The following is a 24,384-nucleotide window of genomic DNA, read 5'->3' on the forward strand; positions in this document are numbered from 1 at the left end:
AGACATAACAAAAACTCAGCATTAGAGAAAACTGACCTTCTTCACCAGAGAAAGAAAACTAAGGGATCCTTTGTGCTCTATCCACTTCCTATCTCCTAAAGTCAGGTTTTCCATAGAACTTCCGGCATGCAGGGTAACTTTCCCTGAACTACCTACTACTTCCTCTGTTGTCTTTTCAGCAGTTTTGGTTCAGTGTCACACCCAAAAAAAGGCGCACCTCTTTAACCCTTTCAACTCTTAAATCAAACACACCCTTATTAGCTGTGCTTTTCACGTAAACAGTCAGCATCTGTCATTCAGTTCTGGCCCTAGGAGAGAGCAGCAGTGCCCGAAGGTGAGCTGGTGAGAGTTATCCAGGGTAGACTAGGAGGAGGAGGAGGACTAGACAAAGCTATCCCGAGAAGTAAGAAGATTGATATTGGCAATGCCTGCACAACAACATTTTACCTCCCGTACTCTCTTGGTGTTTCTATAGAAAGCAAAAAAGGAGCAACATCATGGTAAGAAACTAACCGAAATTTTGTTATCTTTTTATTGACTAAGACTTTGTTTTTAATTTGTATAGTAGTATTATTCACGATGTAATTAACTTCACAATGGGTATATTGTCTAGAGCTGGCAAATTCTCTGGGCTCAAAAATCATAAAGCATTGTGAGTAGAAAGGATATAGTGGGAGACTATCTTAGAGGCTTTGTTAGAAGTAGAAATGAAAATGCCTAGTATGTGATCTGCTGGCTCTGCCTTTTCCTAGGTTCTTGAAAATATCACAGGTCATCAGTGACAAAGCTACTCTCATTTCATCCTTTCTATACCCTGAATTCAACACATCTCCCCACCCTGCACCCCTTTCCCAGATTTCAAAGGGAAACTGATGTCCAGCCCCTTGGAAGAAACTGTTTGGGAAACATTAGGCTGAGAGTAAGGACTCATTTTTATTTTTCTTCATGGCAGGAGATGGAAGAAGTCAATTATACATTCTTTTAAAATGTAGGTTATCTTTCAAATGTGTTCTCCAGTGGGCGTTGGCCGCTGCTCTTACTGGCCTGTCCCCATAACAAGTTATTATGTATTGCACATACTTTCCCCAAACGAGATTTTATTAGGACACAGAAATTTATGGGACAGACTCAGCTTCTTACAACCCTAATCACTCGAGCAATACTATGGCTTAAAATAAATTATGAGAAAAAAGCAATCTTGTAAACTTTTAAGAAAAAGAAGTTTATATAATGTCTATTAGACTTTGCTTCACTAGTTTGATCGTGGAGGCATAAATATAAAACCCCAAGTAAGTGTTGGACATTATTGCCATTTTATTTGTTAATATTTCATACTTTCCTTCATCTTTTGATATGTTAGACATAATAGCTTAATAACTACACTGACAAGTGTCTTTACATTAAAATATGAGCTCCTAATCCTCCTCTCTAAATCTTTAGAATAAATACCCATGTTTCCCAAGAAATGCTTTTCAAAAATTTGCCAAATTAAAAAATTTAAACATCTTGGCTTAAGAGCAGTATGACTATGAACCTTCTAAAAATGTACTAAGCAAATGAATTTAAACATAGCCAATGTACCTTGGTAAGTAAGCTTGGGTGGGATGGTGGAGAGCTTGGGGAAGAGGTATATTGGCCAGGCTGACGATCCTGAAGGTTGTTTCTCCCTTGGGTTTCTCTGATATGAGATAAAGGTACATGGGAGACACTGCAGGTACTAATGGTGTCGTGGCTAATGAGACAACACTTAAATTCAGATGTTGATTCAAATGTTGAAATGGGCAGGAACCTGCTGCCTGTGTCTCCAGGCGTAATCAGGACTAGGGCAGTGCTCAACCTAGGTGAACAGACTTGTCCTCCTCAAGCCTGTACAGGAGTAGTGTTTGCAAAATGCAATCCAAACGTGCAAGCCGAGGCAGAGAGAAGGTATCTGAGGCTCATGCTGCCTGCCAGGAACAGAGTGGTGAGAGGTGATGAAATGCTTTACTTTTCAAACCGAAAGGAGCAACAACCTTCTCACAGACTTCCCATTCCCAGCATGCACAGAGTCCCAATCCTCCAAAACCAAGTCTAGTAGAGGGAGTGGAGAATAAAAGCAGATTCTGTGGGAGTAGAAATCAGGGGGATCTCTCTGAGGGTAGAGAAGGAGTGGAAGGACCAGAAGATCCAGAGAGTGGAAAAAGATAGTAGACGCCAAATGAAAACCCATTATTTTATAGGCCCCAGTGAGTTAAAGTGTGAACTCCTCCCCAGTTTGGTACTTCTGATGCTGTTTTCTGGGCTCCCCTGGGGCTGCTCCACCCAGCCCTGACTCCTGGGTCTTCAAGGTCCACTTCCTGTCCTTCACCTGCTCCTCCTCCCCACCTTCCTTAGCAGCACGCTTTGCTTCCCAGCTCTTTCTCTGTCTAAAGTGACCTTCCTGGTTTCTCCCTGGTCTGGTTTAAGGGTGTGTGTGTGTGTGTGTGTGTGTGTGTGTGGTAGTCAAATGCAGCCAAAAGGAACAGAGCAGGAAACGGAAGGAGAGAAATAGTGCAGGCATTGTCAGTCATCTTCTGATCCCACCAGCTACATGTGACCTTGAGCAAATCACTTTCCACACCACGGTTTTTTCAAATTGAAAATGAGGATGACAATTACCACCTCACAAGACTGTTATGGCATGTGGCAGATTCTTAAGCAATCTTAAGAAATGTTAGCTGAAATAAGTCCCAAAGAATAAGTATATGAAACATGTTCAGTGCCATTAGCAAAGACATGCATATTTACCTAGTTATTGTAAAACACAGCGTGTGTCAGAAAAATGTAGAAAGTACAAATGTAGAGTATAATGAATAATTATAAAACAAGCACCTGTAAAAGTAAGTGCAGGTCACGATGTAACACATTGCTGCCTCATCTTAAGTCTCCCCTGGGTCTCTCTGGTCATACTCCCCACCCCACCACCAGGGCCAGTACTAAGTTGAGGGGAATGGGGCACTCACTTCAGAAGCAAAGTTTAAGGGCTGCCAAAAAACTCAACAGTCAAATAATATTTTAATATAATATTTTATTACAATATTTTGAAAAATAAAAGTTAATACTGAGTCTGATGCAGGGCTTAAACTCACAGACTGTGAGATCATGACCTGAGCTGAAGTCGGATGCTTAACTGACTGAGACACCCAGGCACCCCAAAATATCAAAATTTTAAATACGGGACCTCTACCATAAGCAATAACCACTACCTTAACTGTTATAACCATCACATCTCTTTCCTGTATACTTTTACCACCTATGACTATATCCCAAGACAATGCAAATCAGTTTTCCTCTTCTTGACTTTCATATACATGGAATCATGTACTGTGTTCTCATTTGTGTCTGGATTCTTTTGATCAACTCATATTTATAAAATTCATCCATTGGTTGTGTGCAACTAAAGTTGGCTCGTTTATATTGCTGTGGACTATTCTATTGTACTAAGGTACCGCAGTTAACTTACTCATTTTACCATCCGTGGGATCTGGGTCTGTTTTTTGTTGGGGGCTATTACAAGCAATGCTACTATCAACATTCTTTGCACTTGTTCTGGAACAATGTTCACAAGCTTCTGGACAACAGAAGTTCTCAAAGTAAAGTGTGAGGATCTTTGGGGGTTCCCGACATCTTCTGGGGAGACTGTAATGTCAAAACTATTTTCATAACAATGCTGAAATGTCATTGGCCTTTCACTCTCATGCTCTCACAAGTCCACAGAGGAGATCCAGAGGTGACATGATGTGCAAGGATGTCTTGTTCTGCCAGCTAATAGAAGGTGTCCTTAGTATTGCTGGATTTCATTACTCAGTTTTAGTCTTTGTTTTGATTTTTTTTTAAGTTTATTTATTTGAGAAAGACAGAGATAGTGTGAGCGGGAGAGGGGCAGACAGGGAGAGAGGGGGAGGGGCAGACAGGGAGGAAAAGAGATAATCCCAACCAGGCTTCACACTATCAGCGCAGAGCCCAGTGTGGGGCTTGAACTCGTGAAACTGTTAGATCATAACCTGAGCCGAAATCAAGAGTTGGGTGTTTAACCTGCTGAGCCACCCAGGTGTCCCTTATTGGTATTGATAGATATAACCTACATAAACAAAGGCTCTTGGGGGCCTTAACTTTTAGGAGTGTCAAGGGGTTCGGAAACCAAAATTCTGAGAACTGCTACTCTAGAGTGTGCTAAGGAGAGGAATTGCTTGCTTGTTCACAGGACCTGTGTATCTTCAGTTCTATCAGATAATGCCACAGTGTTTTCCAAAGTAGTGGCACCAATTATATTCCAATCACCAGTGTAGAAGAGTTCCCATTGTTCCACAGCCTCTCTTATATTTGGATGTATCACTTTGTAATTATTTTCCAATCTGATGGGTGTGTAAATATGTCTCATTATGGTCTTTTCATTCCCTTGATTACTGAATAGGAACGTATCCTAGGTAATAATTAAGAATATGTGTAGAGATAAGCTACAGATATGCTTTCTGCAGCCTGCAATGCATTGAAAATAACATAAATGAACAACTGCAGGAATTGTAGTACATTAACATGATGGAATTGAATGTAACCATTAAAAATACTATTTTAGATGTATATTTATTGGCATGAATTCAGTGAAAAAAACAATATATGAAAAAGCTTTTTATCAAGTGATACTGTATAATGCCCTGAAAAAAGGCCAGGAAGAGGGGTGCCTGGGTAGCTCAGTCAGTTAAGCATCTGACTCTTGATTTGGGCTCGGGTCATGATCTCACAGTTCTGTTTGTGAGTTTGAGCCCCACGTCGACTCTTTTGGGATTTCTCTCTTGTCGATTCTCTTGGGATGCTTGGGATTTATCTCTCTCCCTCTCTCTCTGCCTCTCCTCCACTCGTGCACACCATCTCTCTCTCTCAAAATAAGTAAATTAAACTTAAAAAAGAAGTGAATGAATTTTAAAAAAAGCCAGGAAAGGAAAATAATAATAATAGTATCTTGGGATGGGAAAATGAAAGCTAATTTATATTTTCTTCATTGTACTTGCTTGTAGAGTCTGACTTTCAAATATGAATATGTATTTCTTTTTTTTTAATTTTATTTTCTAAGGTTCCCTTTTCCATCCATTTCTTCCCCAGAGATTATGCTAGATGTTTTACAAACATTTCAATTGATCCTCAAAAAAAATCCAGAGGATGGGTATTTCAGAACCTGGATTTTGGGAGGAATCATTTGAGAAGGGGACTGAAGCTAGAGACAGGGCTTTGCTCTTGTCTGAGGATTGCTTGCTGAGGACTTCAGGAATAACTCATTGCCCTCCAACTACTTATCATTCCACTACTCACTCTTGTCTGGCTCTCTCTGATTGATCGGTGGGTAAGTAAGGGATTTCTGGAAAATAAGGTTGATGCATTCGTTTGACAAATATTTATTGAGTGCCTATTGGTACCATGCATTGAGAAAGGATTAGGGACACAGTGGCAAACAAAACTACATTCTTGTACTCGTGCAGCTTATGTTCCATAAAGATAGCAGATGATAAACTATACAAATAAACATGAAGTGAAGTTCAAGTAATGATAAGTGCTATGAAGAAAAAGAAAGGAGGATAAGGTTATAGAAAGTGAGGTTCAGTTTTACATCGGGTGACCCAAAGCTGTCCACTCTACCTAGTTGTGTGTCTTCTTCTATACATTATGATCTGGGGAGAAAAGTTTAAAAAAAGGGGGGGGGGGAGTAGACTTCTGTTTGTTTTCTTTATTCTGGTCATGGCACAACAAAGATGAGCACTCATAAGCCATGAATGGTGTGCCCAGTTCTGGAGACACGCTAGCTCTTTTAGGAACTGCATCTGGTCTCTTTTCTCATCTCTGTCTCACCACCTGAGAACCATAAAGTGATCTCATTATTTACTTAGTTTCCATAATTTAAACTTGGGTCATGAAACATCAGCAAAATATCAATTATGCCAGCCACCACTGTCTTAGGGCACTTTGTGCTTTTCAAAGCATGTTCACATATATCATTTCATGTGAATTTCTCAGTAATCCTGTATGACAGAAGAGGAATTTTTTGAGAGGATAAATGATTCGATCCCTATATAGTAACTGAGTTCTTTTCATGAAAGCATGCATTCTGGTTCTTAACTTGGAATGTAATGCCCAGGAAGTCAATAATTCTCACTAGAAATTATGGAAAACTGAGAAATTTGGGGAGAAATGATTATTAACTGGAAAAACTGAGATTGTTCCATTTTCTAGAAATAACTCCAGTATTTTCTGCCATACATTTAAATGTGGTTAAACTAATCTCAAGTCTCAAGGTCACTAGAAGTCTCATAGACAGCCTAGAGTCATAGTGCTGTGTTGGAGAGGCTTCATTCTTCATAGACCTGGCACCTCCAAGTTCCTTCTTGCTTCCTGATCTCCCTCACCTTACAGTGGACTTGACTGTTAGCTGTGCCTGGTGGAGGGGGGCAGGCATGCTGCGTCAAACCTCTCCAGGGCTGTTTCCTCCTCTTCTCTCCAACTTATTCCCTGTGCCCTTATCACATCATTCAGATATGGATGGGCTAACTGAAGATTATTCCTTGGGATTTGAGTACTTAGATCCTGAGCCTCAGTGATAGTTTTCTAGTGTTTAAAGTGCTTTTTTTTTAACTGAGGTAAAATCGGTATATATTGCATAACTTACAGGTGTACATTATAATTTGCTATTTGTATACACCACAAAGTGGCCACCACCCTATGTCTAGTTACTACACATCACCATACAGTTGTGACCCTTCACTCATTTGGCCCTCCCTCACCCCCTTCTCCTCTGGTAACCACCAATCTGTTCTCTGTATTAAAGTACTTATTCTTGATCTTTGACCTGAGCAATTGTGCAAGTCATTCTTGTTAGATTGCATAAAGAACATGTTTGGTTTTTTTGTTTGTTTGTTTGGTTGGTTGGTTCTGGGTCAATTAAAAAGGAACTAATTCGACTACTTCACAATGAGCATATTTCCATTTTCCAGTCTGGCTAAGCTTCTTTACTCCAATTAGGAACTGCCTAATCGGTGGTTTGTGCTAATCAAGATATACATACAGTCCAAGAGATAGTAAGAAATACTGTACGATAAATTTCAAATTCTTCAGTCTCTTCTTAGTTACATGTTATGCATAGGAAAAAAATTCACCAAATTAGGATTAAATATCTCTACTACAAAGCAAATTAATTCAGCATTATCATTCTCTTCGCATTTGAGAGAAAAAGAAAAACTTGATCAAATTTACACATAAAGAAACATTGTGAGTTATTTGTTACCCATGGTTGGGCACACAGTGTTAGTGAAGACCCCAGCCCAGGAACAGAGCACTTGGGTAATTGAGGAAAATAATGAAGGCCTGTTGGCAAAGAGTGGGAAAGGTGTTAAGGAAACCAAGAGAAGTGAAAGAAGCTTAAGCTTCCGAGTTCTTTGCTCACTTGGCCTCTTCTAAAATCCTGTCCCTAAATCTGTAATCCAGAATTTGGGGTTTTCTTTCTTTCTTTCTTTCTTTCTTTCTTTCTTTCTTTCTTTCTTTCTTTCTTTCTTTCTTTCTTTCTTTCTTTCTTTTAATGTTCTATTTATTTTTGAGAGAGAGAGCATGCGTGTGAGCTCACACCCAAGCAGGGGAGGGGCAGAGAGAAAGGGAGACACAGAATCCAAAGCAGGCTCCAGGCTCTGAGCTGTCAGCACAGAGCCTGACACGGGGCTCGAACTCATGACATGAGATCATGACCTGAGCCAAAGTCGGACGCTTAAGCAACTGAGCCACCCAGGCACCCCTGGGGTTCTTTTTCTTAAAGAAATCTCTCAAAATTTTTCTGCCCCAGAAAACCTGTTTTTACCTTAAGCAGAGGATAGTGAAGCACTCCCCTGCCAGCACCAGTTGAGATCCTTCCCATCCTAGGCCTGAAGGGGCAAGACGAGGAAGCAGTCACTGACTGGGAACTGCAGAGAAGTATGGCTGCAGGGAAGGCTGCTGACAGAATCCATGGCCAAACCTGGCCACACCTGCGCAGAGCACAATAGGAGAGGGAGAGATGGGGAAAAGAAAAATACGTGACCTCACCCCGGTCCCTCCCCTTGATTTCCCATCACTGCCTTCCACTGGCTGGACCAAACCCAAGCCAAAGGGTAAAGGAGTTTCTTCCTTTTTTTTTTTTTTAATTTTTTAACATTTATTTATTTTTGAGAGACAGAGCACGAGTGGGGGAGGGGCAGAGAGAGAGGGAGACACAGAATCTGAAGCAGGCTTCAGGCTCCGAGCTGTCAGCACAGAGCCTGATATGGGGCTTGAACCCATGAACTGTGAGACTATGACCTGAGTCGAAGTTGGATGCTTAACCCAGTGAGCCACTCAGGTGCCCCTAAAGGAGTCAGTTTCTATATTCTATTGTGGTCAAGGGTTTGGGGCACAGAGAGGGGTGAGGAAGGATGAGCAAACAATATCCACTGTTTACAGAGTTCCCTGATTCTAAAAACAGCACTCCATAATAAGAGAGAGCTTATCAGCTGTTTACTGTATCATGTCCTTTTTTGAATTGCAAAGCCTAGAACTAAGCACATCATACAGGTGTAACATACTGTATGCAGTCAGACATTCCTAAAAGTGGTATATACATCATATTCTAGTAAATAAAATCTTATTTTTCTAATGATATATTATAACCTCAAATGGGAAAAATTACTGAGCTAACTTTAGAAAGCCTGACTTGTGTCTTAAGAAAATTACTTAGGATCTTTGGATTGTGGTTTGCTTCTTTAAGGTAAGGAGAAAATTCTGGCACAAAGTGGACTCTCAATAACGGTTAGTGGAATGAATGAGTTAAATGATCCTAGAATTTAAACATTCTATGATTTTATCCTTCTTTCTGATTGATCGAATACCTGTAGTTTTAAACAATTAGGTTTCACTCTGCTTCTGTCAAACAGTGAATGCCCTAAGGTCAATTCTTAACTGGAACTGGGAATCTCCTTTTCAAAAGAAACTCTTCACTACTTCATAAAACCCTCTGGAAGAATATAAAATGCTTTTGGAATAATGAACATTTAATTGTTTCATTAATGATGGCTTTCATGTTCAATAATGCCTCCGTTTCAGGACATTGTTACACTTGAAAGGTAGAAAACAGCCATGCTGTCACTTCACTGACCCAGTGGTAGATCTATAACTTTATACAACAGGATGTGGTCATTGTGTGGCTCAAAGTGGCACAGTAGGAAAAGTAGAAAGTAGAGAAGTACATACCACTGGAAGTTGAATGGACAGAGAAGAGATATAAAACACACACACACACACACACACACACACACAAGGAGAACAAGAATGAGCCATAGAGATAGGGTGGGTGGGCATTGGGAGTGCTGACAAATACTGGAAACTGTGCAGGGTGACCAAGCATCCTCCCTGAGAGACAGGGGATCAGTGACAATGGAGACAGACTCTGAGGCCTAATGTAAAGTATTACGGGTTGCACTGTATGAAGTCGTACTGTAGATCAAAAGTGGTCGGATGCAGTAATTTCACATGTCTTTTGGCAAAAGGCCTGCTTATTACTAAACCTGTCACAGTCTGTGGGTCATTTAGCACAAGCCTTAGCCTTCACTCATTATGACAGCCCTGGAAGAAATCATTGTAATAGCACAAATGGGATAACCTGGGTCCATAGTTCTGTCTCCAGAATCATTACGTAGTAGATTATATTTAGTATACTCTGAGGGAGGGAACTGTACAACACATAAAAGAAAAATATTTATTTAAAAGTTAAAATGAAAAGTTTCAGTGCTCAATAGGTCAAAGTTTATTTATGTGAACATTTCTTCTTTTACATTGTGTGTGTGTGTTTGGAGTGAGCCATATTTATTAGCACAAGGAATAGGGAAAAGAAAAACACAAAATGGGGAGATAGAGGAGAGTAGGTCATTTGAAATGCCTGTTGCAATCTAGGTCTGTACTATCAGGGACCCATATCTAGATCCTCCCTTTATGTAACTTCATCTGTCTGAGGTTCTGAGGCTCAGATGATATGTGCAGATATCACATACACACACACACACACACACACACACACACACGTGCGCACACGCACATATATGTATGTATGTTGCTCAGATATATGCACATATATCGTGGGAAAACGTGATTTTCATTTTACTTCTAAAACTCTTTAGCATGAACATCCTGGAAGTTGTAAGAAAAGAGAGTAATATCTCCTCATTGAATATAATATCTCCCCATGAATATCTCCTCAGTAATATCTCCTCATGAAAGTCTTTCTTGCTTTTTGTGTGTTTCTCTTTCTTGCATCCTAACTCTACCTCAGATTGTCCCTCCAAATTTGACCGTTTCTCTGTTTTTTCACCTCCCTCCCCTTCCCCACCCTCCATCTTTGTTCTTTAGTTGTTCCACATCTTCAAAGTATTTCTTGCTTATGGGATGGAATTTTCTGATCCTTGCTTTTACTTTTAAAAGTTGAAGGGTGGGGCGCCTGACTGGCTCAGTCAGTGGAGCATGTGACTCTTAAACTCAGGGTTGTGAGCTCGAGCCTCACATTGGACACAGAGCCTACTTAAAAAAAAAAGTTGAAGGGTTTTTAAAAGTTGAAGTAGCTTAAATCCCCATATATATATTTTTTAATTTGAGAGAGAGAGAGGGAGCATGAGACGGGGAAGGGCAGAGAGAGAAAGAATCTTAAACAGGTTCCATGCTCAATGCTCAGTGCAGAGCCTGACGCAGGGCTCAGTCCCACAACCTGGGATCATGACCTGAGCCAAAATCAACCGTTGGACATTCAACTGACTGAGCCATCCAGGTGCCCCTTAAGTCCCTATATTTTTAAGCCTCACAACTGAAACTATTTTTTTAACCTATCAGAAAAAAGTTCCTCACCAATGCAAACACATGTACACATGTGTTGAGAACTTAAGGTATTATCAAAGTAACATGTCATCCTATCATTTACAATACTGTCCATTAGACTCATTCCTCATTGTGGCTGAACTAAAGGAGCTACTTTAAGGCATGTTTTCAGAAATCAAAGTGAGTGCTTAGGGAGTCACAAGTGTTCCAAAAAAGAGTTACTTTTCTACATCAGTGACCATGCTCTGGTAGGAGGCACAGGTGAGTACATGTAAAAGATCTTGATCTGCCTTCTCAAGTCAGATTTGGGCTGGCAGCCAGCAGTAAAGCTGAAGAAATGGAAGTTTGTGTGCCAGCAGCTACATCGCCCTGTGGAATCTTCACATGGGCAGAATAGAGCTGCAAATTGTTGACCACACTAAGTCTTGTGCAAAAAAGATTTCTATTCTGTTTTGGTTTTGTTTAGATCTAATCATGCTTCTACTTTATCTACAAGAATTTTGGTAACTCTGTTTCGGAAAGGAGAAGGAATGTTCCTAATTCTAGTAGCAGCAAATACATTATGTCCACCTCTAGCTATAAGTCCCTGTGCTAAGCCATGGGAATAAAGACAGGACATTTTTCCTGCTCTTAAGGGGCCTATATTCCACTGGGCAACAAAAAGGTGGGAAACATATGAAAGACTTATTTTTATTTTTATTTTTTTTGTTGTATGTATTTTTTTTATTGAATGTTTCCTCTTTTTTTTTCAATATATGAAGTTTATTGTCAAATTGGTTTCCATACAATACCCAGTGCTCATCCCAAAAGGTGCCCTCCTCAATACCCATCACTCATCCTCCCCTCCTCCCACCCCCCATCAACCCTCAGTTTGTTCTCAGTTTTTAACAGTCTCTTATGCTTTGGCTCTCTCCCACTCTAACCTCTTTTTTTTTTTTTTTTCCTTCCCTTCCCCCATGGGTTTCTGTTAAGTTTCTCAGGATCCACCTAAGAGTGAAACCATATGGTATCTGTCTTTCTCTGTATGGCTTATTTCACTTAGCATCACACTCTCCAGTTCCATCCACGTTGCTACAAAAGGCCATATTTCATTCTTTCTCATTGCCACGTAGTATTCCATTGTGTATATAAACCACAGCTTCTTTATCCATTCACAGTTGATGGACATTTAGGCTCTTTCCATAATTTGACTATTGTTGAGAGTGCTGCTATAAACATTGGGGTACAAGTGCCCCTATGCATCAGTACTCCTGTATCCCTTGGGTAAATTCCTAGCAGTGCTATTGCTGGGTCATAGGGTAGGTCTATTTTTAATTTTCTGAGGAACCTCCACACTGCTGAAAGACTTATTTTTAAACAGTATGTTAGTTACATTTTCAAATAATATGCTCAACATATTGGGTGGGGCACCTGGATGGCTCAGTCAGTTAAGCATTCGACTTCAGCTCAGGTCACGATCTCACAGTTCGTGGGTTTGAGCCTTGCGTCGGGCTCAGTGCTGACAGCCTGGAGCCTGGAGCCTGCTTCGGATTCTGTGTCTCCCTCTCTCTCTGCTCCTCCCCTGCTCCCACTCTGTCTCTCTCAAAAATAAAATCAAAACATAAAAATAATAATAACAAAATATGCTCAACATATTTTTCTTCAAACTCCAAACATAATTTCAGGTAAAGTACTTACTTCTAAATTTAAAGCAGTGACTCCAATAGGCAATCAGGTGGCTGGTGAGGGGTGGGGGATAAGCACACTGTTTTGTTTGTATGTCCAGACATTTTGGTACGTTAACAATTTGTAGTATATTAACAATTTATCCTGTATTCCCTGGCCTTTTGTCCCCCACTAGTTGAGATTGCCAAGATCTCTGAAATTACAGGTAATAACACAGGGTGGCGTTACGAAGGAGCAGCTGCTGATAGCAGGTGCTGCCACACCAAGGCTGGGGATCACAAAACAGCCCTGCAGCCAGTGCTGCCTGGGCCTCTACTCGCTGCTGGAGTATGGGCTTGTCCTAGATGCTTACACATGTCGCTAATGAGCCACATTTAACATTAGCCAACAGGAGCACTGTAAGACAAGCCTTAGCACACAACCCATGGGCCATCTCTGAGGTAGTCCTGTTGTGGACAGCTCTCGTCCTTATCAGGTGTGGGTTCCAAATGCAGGTTCTGTACAGTGAGGTGTGCACACTGCCTTAAATAAGGTGTACAGGAGTGCACAAGAGAGAGCTAACCACCAAGGAGGTCTTGGGATTGCAGGGCTCTGCTGTAGTCTGTGAACACCCAGCCCAAGAACCCTCAGCAACCTGACCTTGCAGGGAGGAGAGCCTGGGGAGCAGCCGAGGAGAGCAGGATGAAAACTGATTGGTCCTCATGGCCTCTTTGCAAAACACCCCTCCCCAACAGATTATTATGGAGGTTGAGCGAGTAAGTGCTAGGTCCCATCCTACCTTTACTACTCCAGGTGCAGACTCCTACGTGAGAAGGTAACTATTCTCTGGACAATTCGAAGGCCATCTAGCTTTTCACCTTCCATCTGCCATGCTTATATTCTCCTCCATGAGGAAAGAAAAATCCCTGGCTGAAAAGAAATGTATGTCCTATTTTAAGGGGTTTTTCTCAAAGATTTTCTCAAAGACTGTGAACTTTACTTAGGATGAACAGTTCATTCTGAACTCTGCTCAGTGCCTTGCATAGACATATGCTGGAGATACTGAGGGGCTTGGCTCCTGGAGCAAGGCTGCATTCTGCTGTAAACAAGGATCTAGCTCTTGAAATGACTTGAGGCTCCTGTTGACCAAGAACTATGAAATGTGCTCCTGAGCCAGATGGATTGTTTCTCATGGGGAAGTTTAATTTGTAGTTGTTTTTTTTTTAAGTTTATTTATTTATTTTTGAGAGAGAAAGAGAAAGTGAGCAGGGGAAAATCAGAGGGAGAGGGAAAGAGAGAGAATCCCAAGCAGGCTCTGCACTGTCAGTACAGAGCCCAACTTGGGACTCAAACTCACAAACCATGAGATCATGACCTGAGCTGAAATCAAGAGTCAGATGCTTGGGGCGCCTGGGTGGCTCAGTCGGTTAAGCGTCCGACTTCAGCCAGGTCACGATCTCGCGGTCTGTGAGTTCGAGCCCCGCGTCGGGCTCTGGGCTGACGGCTCAGAGCCTGGAGCTGCTTCCAATTCTGTCTCCCTCTCTCTCTGCCCCTCCCCCATTCATGCTCTGTCTCTCTCTCTGTCTCAAAAATAAATAAACATTTAAAAAAAAATTAAAAAAAAAAAAAAAAGAGTCAGATGCTTAACCAACTGAGCCACCCAGGTACCCCAGAAAGTTTTATTTTTAAACCATCTTTTTTTTTTTTTAATTTTTTTTCAACGTTTTTTATTTATTTTTGGGACAGAGAGAGACAGAGCATGAACGGGGGAGGGGCAGAGAGAGAGGGAGACACAGAATCGGAAACAGGCTCCAGGCTCCGAGCCATCAGCCCAGAGCCCGACGCGGGGCTCGAACTCACGGACCGCGAGATCGTGACCTGGCTGAAGTCGGACGCTTAACCGACTGCGCCACCCAGGCGCCCCCTAAACCATCTTTATTAAGATATAATTTATATATAAAAAATTGTACCCATTTTAAGTGTATCATTCCAGGAGTTTTGAAAGCTATGTACATATGTGTACCCATTAGCACATTTAAGATATAGAACATCACCATTACCCCCACAGTTCCTTTGTGTCTCTTTGTAGTCACATTGCACCCCTCCACCCCTTCCCTACCCTCCGGCAACTATTGATCTATTTTCTATGATTATATATTATATTTGCATTGCCTAGAATAGCATATACATGGAACCATACAGTAGGTAATGTTTTGAGTCTGGCTTCTTTCACTGAGCATAACATTTTTAAGCTTTATCCGTGTCATTACACACTTCAGAAGTTCAGTCCTTTTTATTGTTGAGTAGTATTCTGGTGTATGATGTACCACAATTTGTTTCTCCATTCACAGTTGATGGATATTTGTTTCCAGTTTTTGACAATTATGAATTAAACTTCTGTGAACCTTCATGTATAAACAAACAAAACTCTACAGTTCTAGGAAGTTCAATACACAAAACAACAGCCTGGCAGGTGATAAATTGGCTGCCCTTCTGAGGGGAAGAGGAGTCAAGTAGTTGTTGAGGCTGAGTTATAGAGAACAACCGGTTTTGTAAAAAAGCAGCTATAGCCAAAAAATGAAAAATGCCTGCACTGGGCAGAGAGGACTGCTGATCAGGCATCTTTCAACTCCATGGGAAAGATGGATTACAACATGATTGGCAGGACAGAGTAATACATAAACTAAACGGTTTTCTTTTGAGACAGGCTAACAGTGAGCCCACAGACTCAAACCTTTTTTCCTGGGTACGTCTTTAGGATACATTTGAAGGTCTCTTCAGGCAACAGTGACAAAGCACTCCATCTCCAGAGTCAGAAAGACTACTGGCTGTGGACCTTTGGGCAGCGAAAAGTAACCTTGGTAAATGGGCATAAAAAGAGTACCTACCTCAAGGGCTGTTAGGAAGATTAGATGGGACTTTATGTAAATCTCCTTTTAAGTGTCTAGTACCTAAGAAGGGCTTAGTAAGCATGAATTATGTTTAAAAATCATGTAATACTGGGGTGCCGCCTGGGTGCCTTAGCCCGTTGAACATCTGACTCTTGATTTCAGCTCAGGTCACAGTCCCAGGGTTGTGGAGTTGAGCCCCATGTGGGGCTTCATGCTGAGCGTGGAGCCTGCTTAAGATTCTTTCTCCCTTTCTCCTGCTCTCTCTCCCTCTCAAATAATTAATAAATAAATAAGTAAATAAATAAACAAATAAATAAATAAAGGGGCCGGGCGCCTGGGTGGCTCAATTGGTTGAGAGTCTGACTCTTGATTTTGGCTCATGATCTCACCATTAAAGAGTTCGAGCCCCACATGGGGCTCTGTGCTGACAGCATGGAGCCTGCTTGGGATTCTCTCTCCCTCTCTCTGCCCCTCCCTGCTCGCACCAGCTCGCTCTCTCTCTCAAAAATAAAAATAAATAAGTATCACGCAATTCTTTTGACTTGTAGTAAGAATCCAAATATATTCCTTAGGTAGCTGGGATGTTTATTTTCTTCTTAAATTACACAGTGAATCCTTCTTATATTATTTATATAACCATTGTAGGATTGAATTATTAATAAAAATCTGGTTAGATTTTAGAAGCGGATCAATTCAGTCACACAATCTCCCAGTTGCTGCAACAAGGACCCATTTCCTCCTGCAGCAGCTAGCTCGGTCCAAAGCTCCCGCCAGGTGCTTCTCAAACCAAAGAACTGCTCAGGGCTGGTCAGTAAACGTGACTCATGAGCACTTCCTCAGGAGGTGTATGGCCTGCATTCAATCCCTTTCTCTGGGCTGACTCTACCTCAGGAGTGCCCTCTGCACCTCCGCGTCCTCTGAAACGGGTCTGGGTGGTGAAGCTGAAGGAGTACCCCCCTCGCCGCTCTTTGTCTCTTTGCTGTCCGAGCTTTGCTTACCTCATTTCTACCGTGGGGTACCAGCACCTAACTAGGCTGTTGCAGAATTACATGTTACTCTGCCGCGACTGTCTCAATACGTACTTGTCGACCATGTTAATATCCATGGTTTATCTTAATGTCTTTCCTATTTCCTACCACTTCCAAAGTTCACTGGCAAAGGAAATGGAGCTGAAGAGGTATTCCGGAACCTCTCGGTAAACAGTCAATATTGTAAAAACTGCCCTGAATGTTCGCCTTGGTGGGTGGGACTCAAGCTAAGCTCTTGGGTTTTTAATGGAAGAGGTAATTCCTAAGTTCTTGTAGCCACACGTGTGGTCTTGGTTTCAGTGGGATCCTGACGCGGAGCACCCCGCCCTCCCCTACGAGCCAAGGCCGGGTTAGCGTCCGGAACTCTCTCCCTTTCCTAGGGAGGCCTCCTTCTCTTCCTGCCCGCCTGGTGCCCCACGGACACCCTCTCCGCGTGGGGCAAACCCCACCGCGGCGCCTACTGGCAGGTTTCCTTTTATTGATTTGTTTCGAGCGCCCTCCCCTTCCAGCGCAGGCGCCAGGTGAGCGCCCTTTGGCTCCACGCTATGTAAGAGGCACCCGTTTTTTCGCTTCCCGGAACCCGCGGTGATTTTTGCTGGTGGCCCAGACCCCTTCCCACGGGTGACTCGGCTTCCGGGACTCGCGTCTGAAGCCCTGGGCCGCAGTGAGGGCCCGGCCCCCGGCCGAGATCCGCGTGGACAGAGCCAGGTGCGCTCCTGTCCGCCGGCGCCTCCCGGACCCAGACGGGAGGGTATGCGAAAGTGGTCGTCCTCCTTCCCCAGGTACACCCCGTATTTGCACTCTTAGGAACTTCCCGCGGGGGAAAGGCCTTTCGGGTGAAGGCCAAAGCGGCCCGATGGCTTTGGGGGGAGAGGGGGAAACCAGCAGGCGTTTGAATGCCCGCCTATTTCTCCCATTGGAGGAGTGCAGGCCCGCCCCTCCGGGAACCTCAGGTGTGGCTATGGGCGGGCCCAGGTGCCAGAATCCTGGTTTTCCTAAGAGCTTTCATTTGCAGTTCTATTGAACCCAGGCGGCTTCCTTCTGTTCTAGAAAGGACTGCTAGAGCTTTTTCCTGGTTTTCCTTCCTTACTACAAAAAGAAAGGAGGTGTTTCAAAAACAAAAAAAACACCCCCTTAAGATACTTTAGTGTCTTTACTGATGTCCTGTAGTCACGCATGTCAGTTTTGAAATTGCAGCTTTATTGAGGAAGGAGGTAAAAAGCAAAAGCTAGAGTCAATTGTTTATTTTGTGTAGGTGATTATTTGGACCTTACGAATTTTTCTCTAAAATTTTTTAACGTTTATTTATTTTTGAGAAACAGTGTGAACGGGGGAGGGGCAGAGAGGGAGAGAGGGAGACACAGAATCTGAAGCAGCCTCAGGCTCTGAGCTGTAGCACAGAGCCTGACGCAGGGCTTGAACCCAGGAACTGTGAGATCATGACCTAAGCCGAAGTCGGATACTAAAGCGACTGAGCCACCCAAGGGCCGCCCCCCGCCCCCAATTTTTATTTAAAACACAAGACCTAGTTGAAGAACATGTTATTCTAAGTAGTGCCAAACACATCATGGGGCTTAAGAAAAATTAAAAAAGTAAAATCTGGGTTTATTTTGTTGGAATAAATGTAACAAAAACATAACTCTTTAATTTTCAATCAGAGACTGGTCTGTTACCATTTTGGCTTGTAGTTCTGCTATGTACTTACTATTAAAGAGGGGAAAACCCAGATTTTTTATAGTTTCTCTCCCCCAATCCCTTTTATTTTCCAGTCCAGAGCACAACCACCAGAAGAAAACAAAAGGAAGCCAGTTTTGGGGAAACTTGGCAATCTGTTCACGGCAGGAAGGAGAAGGACCAGCAGAAACGGGTTACAGAGTCCCACCAGCTCCAGTGCCAAATCAGTGTCTCCCAAAGATGTAGCCTCTTCCAACCCCCCAGAAAGAGAGAATGAGAAGAGTAAACCTCTGGGCAACCAACCAAAGCAAACTGATACGTATGAGGAGGGTTCCCCGCAGGAGAAGCCCCAGGGGTCGGAGGAGCACCCGGAGACCTGTGTACAGGTGGACCCCCCTGACGCCAAGCTGTCACCTTGCACGAGCAGCCAGGCAGCGGCGGCGGCTGGGCAGCAGTGCCATGAATGTGATTCACTCCAATTAGAACCTCTGGAGGCAGAGGGAGAGTCTTTCCCAGGTGCCACCACCGCTGCCAAGCAGCTGCATTCCTCACCAGAGAATTCCTCCAGGCAAGAGAACGCAGAGACGCTGGCCCGCAGCCCGGCGGAGGACGCTTCACCGGGCACTGGCTTCCAGCAGGAGACAGCCCAGGGTGCGAAGAGTGTGCCGGGGTCGCCCACCAGGGAGAGTTCCGGGGCTGGACTAAGGGAGGCCACCGACACAGCCCCCCGTGTGTGTGCCGGGGCAGTCCCTGTGGGGCCCCAAGACACGCGCAGCCGCTCCCCCGAGGACGCGGCCGCTCCTCCAGGTGACCCACCGGCGGAGGGCGAGGGGAACCGCGCTGGCTCAGCGCAGGCAGACGGCAAAGCCGGGACCCAAGGACAACATTGCCGGCCTGGCGAGCGCACCCATCCCGCCACAGTGTTAACTTTGGACATCTACTTGAGCAAGACAGAAGTGGCACAGGTGGACGAGCCGGTGGCGATTACTCCGGGGGCAGAAGATTTCGGCGATTCCGACGACATGGAGAAGAGGCCCGGCGGCCGCAGGTCGGGCAGGCGGAGAAGGTCGCAGAAATCCACCGACTCCCCCGGGGCCGACACGGCGCCGCCCGACAGCGCGGGCAGGGACGACGCGGTGTTCGACTACGAGGTGGCGCCAAACGCGGCCACCGAGAACGGCTCCGCGGAAAAGAAAGTGAAATCTCCGCGGGCGGCCCCCGACGGGGGCGTTGCCTCTGCTGCGAGCGCGGAGTCCAAGCCCAGCCCCGGTTCCAGAGGGCAGCTCCGCGGGGAGTCGGAGCGCGGCAAGCAGCCGCCGCAGGCCTCGTCTCCCACCAAGAGGAGGGGCAAGAGCCGGGTCCCCGAGGCCGCGCCCACCTCGCCTGCAGGCGGCCCTCGGGCTCCCGCCAAGGAGTCCCCCCCAAAGAGGGCGCCGGCGCCCGACCCGGCCGCCAAGGGTGCCGCGGGGGACAACGGGGAGGAGGCGGCCCGTGTCATCCCCCGCGAGCTCACGGTCAAGAGCAGCTCGCTGCTGCCGGAGATCAAGCCCGAGCACAAGAGGGGCCTGCTCCCCAACCACTTCGACGGCCGGGGAGAAGCAAGTCGAAGCAAAGAGCTGGGCAGGTCGGCCGGTGGTTCTGACGCCGAGAGCTTGAAGCCCAGGAACCATTTCGGTGTGGGCAGGTCGACGGTGACCACTAAAGTGACCCTGTAAGTAGCGGCGGGTTGGGGCCTGGTGGAGCTGTGGGTCTCAGCTCACTTGCCGAGGGGCGTTTCCGGGGGCCTCGGGGTCTTTGCGTTTGTGGAAGAGCTCTCTCTCGGCACTGAACTTTCCCCTCTGTGTTGGAAAGAAGTGAAGGGCTAGTTAACGAAGTTTAAGATGGCACTTTGGGAGCCTCCTGGGTTGTTCATTAACTGTTTTGGTAGATTTAAGCTGAATGAATGTAAAAATCTCTTGAGGCTGGATGTTTACATAATTAACTGAAAGAAGACTGCTTGGCCTGACAGGAGCTAAATCTTTATTCAAAATGTACACCAGCATTCTTGGATAGGGCACTCTTGACGCCTATGCAGTGAATTTGAAAACATGGAGCAAACACTCTTATGTTCACTATGACCCAGTAGCTTTGACGTGGGTGAGTTTAAGATAATTCACATAACTTTTTCTGGAATTTAGTGCAGCTTGAAAGAAAAAAAAATTTTTTTTCTAAGTCCTCTTCTTAGAATATTCGGGAGTTGAGAGAGGTGTTTTTGCCCCCAGGTTGACAAGTAATTCTTAGTTATTGAAATGGAGAAAGGACCAGGTTCTTACTGGGAGACTGTTAAAATGACACATCGGAAGGATCAAGCTCAACAACAGTTTGGCTACCTGCTGTTAAGTTCATTGATTTCCGCCCCCCCCCCCCCAAATATTTATTGAGTACCTTCTGTGCATGGTATGGTGCCAGGGACTATGGGGAAAAACTGATACTATGATTCAGTATATTGCCCTTGAGAAGTTTATGGCCCACTCTGGCAGGGCAAGACACAGATAAATATCTCTATGAGGTGATAGCTGTTGGAACTGTGAAGTGGGGTGCTGGCTGTAAAGGCTGGGGAGGTATAAAGCCCGAAGAAATCACTCTTGGCTTTCTGGAGATGGGCTTGTTGCGCCTTGATGCTAAATGGTTTGTATAGGTGGATGGGGTAGGGAGGGCTCTTTTTAGAACTCAAGATTCTCCCCTTGCCATACTCTCACTTCCTCACCTCCCAGTTCACACCTGTGAAAAATAAACATCTAAACTCCCCAAGTTTTTCCTGCATTTACACCTTTATTAAAAGAGCTTGTGTTTTCACAGCATTTTGATGCTTAAACCGAATGGGTTTCATTCTATTTGAACTGTTGGATACATAAGCTTTAGAGTAGGAGGTCTGTTTGGTAAACACTTGAGGGACAACCTGCTTAATGAGTAATTTGAGCTACCTCACCAGCTGCCACCCTGGAGACCTTTGATAAAGTCAGCTATTTATTCTGTAACGGCTGTGTCAGAGAAATAACCAGAGTGAATGATGCCAATTATTTGTAGAAGGCCAGTGTGACGGACATTCAGACCTCCTAAGGGTGAGCCTGAGAAGAGTTGTTGTGTGTGTAGCTGTTTCTTACCCTTACTGGTCTTCCAATCAGAAAACACCAGTGGAAAAACCAGAAATGTTACACTGCTCAGGAGTAAACAAACCTGGGAAGCGATCTTATAATGAAACTCACAGATCTTATAATGAAACTCTTATAAAAGTAATGTTTACTGTACAAGAACTAAACCACATGTCTTTTTCTCCATGCAGATTATTTTCTACCTAAAACTTTCCCTTTGTCAGGCATTTGGCTTATTTGTGTTTTCCACAGGGCGTTGCACTTGGTGAATCGACAAACTATTGAAATGGGAAATTAATTCCTTCTAGTTTTTTTTCTCTTTGATGGATTTTTTTCCAGTTTTTTTCCTCTGATTGTATTTCAAGAAGAGATGTTACTCAGATTATTTTTAAAAACAATTTGCATCTGAAGTGTTAAAATTATTTTATATTCCCTGAAAGATGACTGTGCAGCAGCATGTTTCTTGATGCTTTTAGAAAATTTGCATCTTCAAGTCTCTACCAAGTGTTAAATGTTGTGATTCTTAACAGTGGTATGTTTAGAATATGGAGAATTTTCCTCTGCTAGCCACAGCTTTTAGACACCAGATTTTCCCCTCTCACGTTATAATAAAGGCATTACAACATGAATTACAGAAGCCTTCCTTTTAATCAGTTTGAGCTAGGTTAATTGTAGTGACTCGTGGTAGCAGAACTTAATAGCACAGAAAGTTTGGTTGTAAAATATATTTTGATCTTGGTGTAAATCTTTAATATGTAGATGTGTTTCCTGTCCTTAAGGTAGTTGTCTAACCTGCAGCATTTTCCATTTACATCACAAGATCTACTTTGATGTTTGTTCCTTGAGCTGATTTGTGAGAATTTTTAAAATGTGTATTTCCTGGTATGTGAACATCCCTCACTAACTGGTGACATCTGTAAACTCTGCTTTTCTAATCCACTGGCTTTAGAATTTAATCTTCGAGGCAGTGCTTATAAGTTAATTTTCCTTTTCAATTTAAGATCTGGGCCCACCATGAGGGAGCCTGGCTATCTTATGGAGATAGATATAGGGGAAAGCAATGCCTAAAAGAATATATCAAATTTAGTATTTAAATAAAATTCCTAAAAATAAAGCCTAAATTCTTAATGCTGTATTTGGGAAGAACTTCTCAAGTCTTCTCTCTTTTTTTTTTTTGTAATGTTTATTTATTTATTTTTGAGAGGGGACGGGGGAGGGCAGAGAGAGAGGGAGACCAAGAATCCCAAGCAGGCTCCGCATTGTCAGCGGCTCAGAGCCTGACATGAGGTCATGACCTGAGCCAAAATCAAAAGTCAGATGCTTAACTGATTGAGACACACAGGCGCCCCTCAGTCTTCTCATTTTGTCCCAAAGGATAAGGAATCTCTCCCAAAGTCCTACTGCCTGTTCCTTCAAAAGGCTCCTCCTTCCTGAAGGCCAGTGAATCCATGTGGAGGCACCATGAGATTTCAGTGCTTCTCTACTTTGTATTCTCATTATCAAGGTGGCCTCCAAAATATGATGGCTTAATTTTATAGATCTCGTGATAATTCATTAACTTCTTGAATATGTAAAGCTGGGAAGGACCAGATTTGGTCCCTGAGGTCTGGAGAAGCAGAAGAGTTGAGTGGTCAGGAGCATGGCATCTGAAGCCAGAACACCTGGTTTCAAATTATGACCCTGTCACTCACTAGCTGTGTGACTTCTGGCAAAATACCTACCTTCTCTAGGCTTTAATTTCCTTGTCTTAAAAGAGAATGTATAAAATTGTACATTAGGCAAGCACAATGTTTCTCAAGTTGTGTCAGTGATTGTTAGTGGTTAGTATCTCTTCGTTTTATAAACCACGAGACCCGTGGTTTAGACATTTTTTTGTTTTTAGCTTTGGAGTCCATTTTTCTAGGAAAGCTTATATAAAAGTGCTGTATGAAGCAGATAAGTAGAAATGATTCTGGTTGAAAGGAGTGAGGCTGGCCAGCAGCCCCTTTCATCAGTCTCTATGGTCCCTACTGTAGCCGTTGAAGAGCACTCCAAGAATTCCTTCAGCCATAACTTGGGGTGTGTGGGGTACAGGGAGGAACTCTGTTCTAAACTATCTAGTTCGTTTGTGCTTTGCAGATAGAGAAGGTAGCCAGTCCAGTGAGTTAACTTGACCAGGCTCACACAGATAATTAGTGTTATGAGCTAGGACCAGAGCTGGCTAATGTCATGCAGAGAACATGTTGTTTCTCAGAAAGAAGACAGTATGTACATTCAAAGATTTTTGATTTCCACGAGAGGGTAATTACAACCAAGAAAAGTAATAGTTTATAGAGCAAGGGGAAACTCCCTTTGCCCAAAAAATGATGACAAAACCAACAATTGAGTAATGAAAGTAAAGTATGGTACATCTATATGATGAAACTTTTATGTAGAGTTATAAAAAACTTTTCAAATTGTTAGTAACTTAAAAAGTGTTAAAAATATGAAATATAAGATTAATCTTTTTCTGAAAGATGAGATCTGAAGCTCTATGAACAGAATAATCCCAATTCTGTTAAAAAATATTTTACTATACATACAATTCTGAATTATACTAAAATGTTAACAGGGAGATTGAGTGGTAGGATTGTGAGTGATTTTTCATTTTTATATTTTCCAAACGTTCTGTAGTGAACACACTTATATAATCAGAATAAAGTTACATGAAGGAAGATGGAGGGAATAAAATATCCAAAGAGGTAAATAATAAATATTTTTATAATCTAGCTTTGTGAAATAATGTTTAAAAAGTTATGATGAAATGAAAATATTCAACTGATGTTTACAATGATATGTAAAAATCATTTACATATTTAAAATAAGGGAGTACATTAAATATTTAAATTCATTCTAATGTTCTTCAGGCCCTAAGATGTCTTCAGACTCTAGTGTTGAGCACTGTGCTCACATTACTAGGTACTTGATAAACTTGCTAACCTCCTACCTCCAGACTTTCTTAGTTAAATCATACAGAAGCAAAACATCTGTTAAAAATAGTTGATAGTGTGAGGCACCTGGGTGGCTCAGACAGTTAAGCCTCCGACTCTTGGTTTCGGTTCAGGTCGTGATCTCATGGTTCTTGAGTTCAAGCTCCACGTTGGGCTCTATGCTGACAGTGCAGAGCCTGCT

The 24,384-nt window shown here is 43.2% G+C and overlaps 1 protein-coding gene across 4 annotated transcripts in view; it reads left to right on the forward strand.

Annotated features, from left to right (window-relative positions):
- Nucleotides 1–24,384, forward strand: part of CRYBG1 (crystallin beta-gamma domain containing 1) — a 191,700-nt gene that overhangs the window by 117,333 nt on the left and 49,983 nt on the right. For 3 of the 4 annotated variants that reach the window (XM_058734850.1, XM_058734847.1, XM_058734848.1), the window contains one exon: nucleotides 18,199–19,814. In XM_058734850.1, the coding sequence (XP_058590833.1) occupies nucleotides 18,199–19,814 (1,616 nt within the window). Of the gene's footprint in view, nucleotides 1–297; nucleotides 501–18,198; nucleotides 19,815–24,384 lie in introns of those variants that run through there. The other variant, XM_058734849.1, reaches the window with a different exon arrangement.

This window comes from Neofelis nebulosa, chromosome 6, assembly GCF_028018385.1.
Source record: "Neofelis nebulosa isolate mNeoNeb1 chromosome 6, mNeoNeb1.pri, whole genome shotgun sequence".
Taxonomy (NCBI): domain Eukaryota; kingdom Metazoa; phylum Chordata; class Mammalia; order Carnivora; family Felidae; genus Neofelis; species Neofelis nebulosa.